The 7661-nt window shown below is 43.4% G+C and overlaps 1 protein-coding gene across 1 annotated transcript; it reads left to right on the forward strand.

Moving 5' to 3' along the window:
• The first annotated feature begins 17 nt into the window (after positions 1-17).
• On the forward strand, positions 18-3719 carry LOC137297619 (serine hydrolase RBBP9-like). Its single transcript, XM_067829493.1, has 3 exons — positions 18-59; positions 496-541; positions 3122-3719. The coding sequence occupies exon 3, from the start codon at positions 3122-3124 to the stop codon at positions 3680-3682; it is 561 nt and encodes a 186-aa protein (XP_067685594.1). The 5' UTR covers positions 18-59; positions 496-541; the 3' UTR covers positions 3683-3719.
• The last annotated feature ends 3942 nt before the right edge of the window (positions 3720-7661 follow it).

The following is a 7661-nucleotide window of genomic DNA, read 5'->3' on the forward strand; positions in this document are numbered from 1 at the left end:
GCGCATGTGTTTTCATTCACACACAAGCGTACTACGAATCTTACTACAAACAGAGACTGGTAATCAATTTAATTGCTGGTTATTCTTGTGATGTTACCATTGTAGCTACTATATGGCTTATAGATCGACTGCTACAGAAATCACTGCATGACAGTGGCACATGTATTTAGTGTCGGGGATATATAGTGCTGTGCGGCGATAGCTAAACGGAATGGGCGTGGTTTGACAATATTTCCACGTGGTCGATGAAATGCTTTCACATACGTTGTGACCAGTACATTTTGCAGCAAATATATTCTGTAATATTTAACATGTCTGTGTTCATTGAACGCCATGCATGTTTATTTTTATATATGTTTTTCTTCCAATCGTATAGATACCAGATTTATTAACAATGTTATATATGATGTGATTTGTACATTTTGCATATACAGTCTTTTATGAACATTGACTTTCGGCACTGTCATTCTTGTACCTCATTATTTCTATTACAAGCACGTCACAGGAGGGAAGGCCACCACAAGGGATACATAAAGACCTGGTAAGACATGAATATTTGCACAGCCATTAAATATTTATGTTATTAATATACATTATTGATGTCACCGCATACGTTATCACTGTTGGTGAACTCCATTATTCACCCACATAGTTACGTTCAGTTACTGCTAGCATTCTTTAGGGCCTATATTTATAGTTTTAAGTCACATTATTATAACGTTTATATCAACGCCACAACACCAACCCCTCGAAAATCCCATTTTCACAGTTCCCCAAGAATGTCTTGTTCTCTGAAACGATCCCAGTGTACATAATATTGTCCTCCCAATTTAGGTCAAATTTTAAACTCACCATGACATGACAGATGTCACGTTGACCCACCATCTCTGTCGAAAACATGGGGTCTACATGGGTGATGTTCTATTTTCCAATCTGTCACGTGTGTGCGGCCCTTAAACCCCGACAGGTCTTAAGTCCCGACTGAACATGAATAATCATTAGTGGGCTCAAACACGTGTGTTTTTCCACGATAATCTTATGCTGGGGCCATTTCCACCAATTGCCAAGTTAACGATGTATACCCTTAGGACCTCATTTTAATGCCTAACAAACATTCTGATCATCTGATCAAAGCTGACACCAGGCTAACTGATATTTGTGACTACTTACCTACACCGCTTTGCCTGTGCAAACCAAATCACAATGTAATAATGTCAAAGAACTCCCCCCCCCCCCCCCCGCAGCTTATAATTATTTGCTTAAGCACATCTTGATTCTCCGGTATCAAAAGAACATCATCCAGGTTCGATTCCCGAAATGAGTGTGCGTGAAATGAATTTCGGCCGTCCCTCGACATGATATTGTTGGAATACTGCTGAGAGCGGCGTAAAACCATACTCAATCACTCCGTGTAGAATAAATAAAGGATGACAGTAAGTAAGCAAAATACCCCCCCCCCCCAAAAAAAAAAAAATATATATATATATATATAAATAAATATATAAAAAATAATAATAATACGGAAAATATTTGATTATTCCAAGCTCACATAAACACCTTGTAAACCCGAACAGTAGATATAAGCATGCAAGATGAAAGAAAGCAAAATAACTGAAAAAAAGACATCAACATTAAATGCAAAATAAAAAAAACCTTTCCCAACTGAGATAGGCGGTATGATTTTTAGTTACTCTGAGAAATAAGTAGGTATGATATTCTCCGCCAGAGTATCTGATTCTATAAACCCAACGAAGCATGGCTGCCCTCATTAACGTTAACGACCTTAGTACATATATAACCACGGCACGTACTGTACCGGAAGTATGCCCTGTGCTGCTTTGTTAATGAGCATCTCTGCCCGTTGTGTCCTGTGATGTGCATCTAATCAATTGAATCCTGGGTTCCAGTGAGAACATAATGCTGGTTGTTAAAAGCGACTTAATGGATTGTGTCGCCAGGGATTGTAAGTTGATTGCATGTCATTGTCATAGGGAGAAGATACTTAATGTTGCCCTGCCTGATCCTCAGCATACATAAAACAAAGACTGCTAAACTTGGAGTCGTATTGGGTTTGATTGGGATGTTCACGTTAAACTGCGACTCGGTATATCAGTGTTGGTGGGTCCGATGAAATCCCGTTTCACAAAATCGTCGTAGCGCTACAAATGTAATACGTCTATGTTACAGTATGGGAGATACGATCACCCTAGTGCTGTGATCATTTTGTGAAACGGGACCCAGGTCAGTACAAGCGCCCCACACTCAGAAACACGTATATATATGCTCGTATGTCGTTTTTCCGTATGAACAATGATCTTGAACTCCATGTAAAACACAATTCCCCTCAGTGTTGATAATATTAATCAAGGTTATTCACAGGTCGCCGTCGCACAACAGGGGTATTGTTGAGAGCAGCGTTTGCTAATACTGCTGATTATGACAATAAGAATAATTTGAAATGTTATATTTGAAATATCTATGTGTACATATATTCAATGTAAATCATGCTTTTGCGTGCTGTTCTGTAAGTGGTTTTATAGTTCAACTCCAATAATTCCCCCGCTTATTGATGTACACGCAGCATTTGATGCTAAATAAATTTAAGGTTTTATCTTGATATAAGTGCCAGGTGTACACTGTCCCCGGTGACACTTATTTAGGGCGGTGGGGTAGCCTAGTGGTTAAAGCGCTCGCCGGGTTCACGCCGAAGACCCTGGTTCAATTCCCCACATGGTTACATCCCGTAAAGCCCATTCCTTGTGACCTCCTCCGTGATCTCTACCAGTGAAACCCACAAACGAGGGCTCATTACCAGTGCCAAAGAGGTGAATCCACGACCAAAGGTTCCTGAAATGCCTTTGGACCGAAATCCTGCACGGCGAATTGCAGCCCGTTTTAAGTGACGGGGACAACCAACTCCCCCCCAACCCCTAAATAACTGGGCGGTGTGGTAGCCATGAGGCTGAAGCGTGAAATCCATTTCTGGTGTTCCCCGCCATGATTTTGCTGGAATATTGCTAGAAACGGAGTAAAATTAAACTCACTCACCCTAAATAATTAAATGTTTACTTCTTCATCCCCACTGATGGCATGATTATGTCTAACTCTTGTTTTACCACAGATGTCCCTGCGAGTGGTTATCGTACCTGGGAACGGCTGCGATGCTGTATTCAACGCCAACTGGTATGGCTGGCTGTACCACGAGCTCATCAAGAAGGGTATAGCGTGTGAACTGAGGAGCATGCCTGATCCTTATGTAGCACGGGAGAGCGCTTGGATCCCTTTCATGCACGATGAACTCAAATGTGACCATACGACCATCATTGTTGGACATAGCTCTGGGGCCGAAGCAGCCATGAGGTACTGTGAGACGTACAAAGTCAAGGGCATAGTGTTGGTGTCGGCTTGCGTCACTGACCTCGGGGACGCCAACGAGAGGGCAAGCGGCTACTACAGCAGACCATGGGAGTGGGAGAAAATACGAGCTAACGCCGGCTTCATTGTGCAGTTCGGCTCCACAGACGACCCGTTCCTTCCTTGGGATGAAGAACAGAGCAAGGTGGTTGAGGGGCTCAGTCCTGAACTGCACAAGTTTGAGGACCGAGGACACTTTATGACAAGCGTGTTCCATGAACTGCTTGACCTCGTCGCGAGGAAGGTGCAGGAATCGCCGAAGCTTTAGCAGCCCTCTCTACGTTTAATAAATGTTGCCGATCGTTTGTCTTCAGTTATTATTTGTTCTTACACAGAATGATCGAATGAGCCAACTGGGCGTTGCGACATTTTAAGCTAGTTATCATCGGTAGTGTCTTGGTGTCACAATATAGTTCCTACTTACGCATGGAGCAAGCAAAACAACATCAGAACTTGACCGGTACATTTATGTACTCTCCCTTGACCTTAGTCCCGGATCATTAGGTCGGTGGGATACGCTAGTAGTTAAGACTTTCGTTCGTCACGCCGAAGACCCGGATTCTATTCCCCACATGGGTACAATATGTGAAACCCACATCTGGTGTATCCCGATATTGGTGGGATATTGCTAAAAGCGGCGTAAAACTAATGTCACTCACACCCATGGACTCCGTTGTATTCTACCTGACTCTCGGCTTTAAGGAATACAAGAAGGAAATGCCGGCTTGGAGTCAGCATAATGCATATATGAGGGGGGCAGCCATTTTAGTGGGGTATGGTAGGGTAGTGCTAAAACGAACGCTTGGTTTCTGAATATACATAATTTTAGTAGTAACAAACAGACCCATTTAGTAGAAAGGAAACCCAGGGAGACCGGAGATTTAGAACCTGAGGAAATCGGCTTGCTTCATTTAGAGCTTTAGTATTGCGGCAGTTGGTTCGGGGCCTTAAAGGCAGACTCGATACACGCGGCCTAAGTCAAAACATGGAGAAGCGTCAACATTCATGCACGTTAACACGCTCTCACGCATCTGATCACCACGCACATGTAAAGCTTGACCAGCCCTATTACTCCGGCATAGAATAGGGCCTTGTAGTCGAACGTTTGTCGGGCTCGTGGAGATCCTATGTCAAAGTGTAGAGACCCCGAACATAATTATACTCATAGAAACGAATAAGGGGACATATGAAAGCGCAAGTGTTATTTTTTCTTTTCCAACTTCCTTCACAAGGTATGTACTGCACTGGGTGAAAATCTGGAAATAGACAGGTGCTCAATAGAATCGTTGGATTCCAGGGTGAAATATGTAGGCCCTAGTAAACCCATCGTCGATATCTCCAGGGTATACGTTCCGATAAGTCTCCACTATACCCTGGATTTATCTACGGCTCGGTCCGAAAATTATATTACATGTAACTCCTTTTACTGGCTCGCATCCTCACAATCAGCCAATCAGCTAAGCCGCCGTTGCAACTGAACTTGAAAGTGTCAATAAAGATAGGGGTTGCAACTGCAAAGGTTTGTTCGTAGTGCGACTCAGATTTAGGAGAAATCATACAGACACATTGACAGGTCCGAAAATTAAAATATATATATATATATAATTTATATATGCAAGAACTCCTTCTGCCTCTTTCAGAGAACCTCTGCACGGTTTGTTATGCCAAGTTTAATCGGTTAGATAATTTAAAAAGCGAAAGTGTTGTGATTGGCCCGCTCAACTTCCCAGCGTATGCACCTGTTTGGATAAAAACTCAGCCAAGATAGGTACTAAATTTATCGGGCTTAGCCGTAGATGCATCCTGGGTATAGTGGAGACTTATCGGAACGTATACCCTGGAGATATGGAGGATGTAGTATACCTTCCGCCAAACCGTCTTGTATTGGATATCGGGGTGGGATATAGTGGTCCCCTAGTATGTCTAACGCTAGTCCGTGTTCTGTTGGATTTTCAGGGGCAGATTATATAGGTCCTAAGTATGCCTAACGCTAGTCCGTCTTGTATTAGATTTCGGCTCAGAATACATTGGCCCCATGTATGTCTAGCGCTAGTCTGTTGCTTGTTCATGGAATAGGTGCTCAGTATTTAACGTTTGTCCGCCTGGGTGTGAAGCAGGTTTTAGACGTTGAATTCACAATACAAGTAGTAATTCAGAACCATTCAAAACCAATGGTATATTTAGCAGTTGTACAGAAGGCTAGCCATGAGTGTTCAGGAAACGTGTGCTAACTCTCCTTAGAAGAGTGAGTGCATGCCCGCTGTGGATATCAACAGGAACCAAGTCCAGACCCTATATCGCGGCACTTAGGTACACTAGCTGTACCGTATGCTCCAGCTGGCCATTATATATTTACGGGAGCAAAATACTCCTCACCCATCCCAGGATGTCGGACTACGTTAACGGAAAGCCTCACATCAGAACCAGATAGATTAATACAGTTTACCACTGACCGCGGTGTTAAACATTAGCCAACTCACTTAACGATAGTGCACGCACCAAGGATTATCGACCAGCAACGATTCAGATGTCAGGCCAAGTGTTAGCCTTGCTCCACCAACACGTCCAGGTCTTCAATGGTTATCTAGTGTTTACAGTACTAAACAAAGCGGGTTGACACTACTCAACAAAGCGGGTTGACACTGCTCAACAAAGCGGCTCATATTGAAGGACGCCTCTGGCACTACCGAGCCATAGGTTATTGGTATTGTTCACACTGAACAAAACAGTATCTTTTACTGAGAGTCCATACTTTATTCATGTGAACTATTGAAGAGCCTCTCCTCATCAAGGATGTGTTTGAAAGTAGAATAAACAGAGAAAATATTGTAGGTCGGATACAATCAGCTGTGTAGGCTAATGCTGTCACAGTAAGAGTGTGACTGAGTTTGGTTTTACGCCGCATTAAGCAATATAACACAAGAAATTGTCTTCACACGTTGTACCCATGTGGGAAATTGAGCCCAGGTCTGTGAGGTGAGGAACGAAAGCTTTAACTACCAGTCTTCCCCAACGCGCCAGGAAGCGTATTAGAAGGTAAGTGTGACTGCACATGCGCGAGAGATGAGGCCGTAAACTGTAACCATCCGATCATTAAGTCATCTCCAAGTATTCTGAACCTTCAGTTCTCGGAATTTTCATGTGCAAGAACACATATGTGCTTGATGTATAGTGAAGTACACCTGTGTACAACTGAATGAGAACCAGGAAACCTTATCTGTGCCTAGATCTCTGTACGACGCTATCTTGCCATACTGACACACTCCTCTGAAATACGAATGCCCCAAAAGAAGCAAATCTCCCAGCTACCGAGGTTCAGTATCAATTTTAAAGGAGTTACCAGTTTTAATAAAACAATATACACATTTGTCCAGAGATTAAGTGTTAGTCTATTAGATTTTATATTCTTCTCTAGCAAGGATGTAGCTTTGTTTTTATGCTCCCGTATTTTTCATAAAATAGCTCTTTTATCTCTCCGTGACCAGTACTGGTTGTTAGTGACACAGGCTTATGTCAGTCACCATAGCTCTCGTCGTCGATTGAATCACAAGGATATATTCCTTGGATAGGCGATGCTGCTCTTCATCTTCTTCACAGCCGGCTGATGTATTGATCAATAATGCCTTCATGTAAGGAGTATTTAGTAGCCGACTGATGGGACCGCACGTACACAGTCTGGGCAGAGTAGTTGATGGGTGGGGACGCACTACTACCATCTGGATCATGGAGGTGGCGGCTGTTACCTGGATCATTTAGCTGAGAGTCATCACCTCTATCATGGAGCTGACGGACATAACCTTTGTCATGGAGCTGACGGACATCACCTTTGTCTTGGAGCTGAAGGACATCACCCACCTTCGTCAGTGAGCTGAGAGTCTTCACCTGCATCATGGAACTGACTGACATCAACTTTTGTCACTGAGCTGACAGACATAATCTGTATCATGGAGCTGACGGACATCACCTTTGTCTTGGAACTGACGCGTCACCTGTATCATGGAGCTGACAGTCATCACCTGTATCATGGAGCTGAAGGACATCACCTGTATCATAGAGCTGACGGACATAACCTTTGTCATGCGCTGACGGACATAACGTTTATCATGGAACTGACGAACATCACCTGTATCATGGAGCTGAAGGACATCACCTGTATCATTGAGCTGACGGACATCACCTTTGTCATGCAGCTGACGGACACAACCTGTTTCATGGAGCTGACGCACACCACCTTTGCCTTGGAACTG

This window comes from Haliotis asinina, chromosome 10 (genome assembly GCF_037392515.1).
Source record: "Haliotis asinina isolate JCU_RB_2024 chromosome 10, JCU_Hal_asi_v2, whole genome shotgun sequence".
Taxonomy (NCBI): domain Eukaryota; kingdom Metazoa; phylum Mollusca; class Gastropoda; order Lepetellida; family Haliotidae; genus Haliotis; species Haliotis asinina.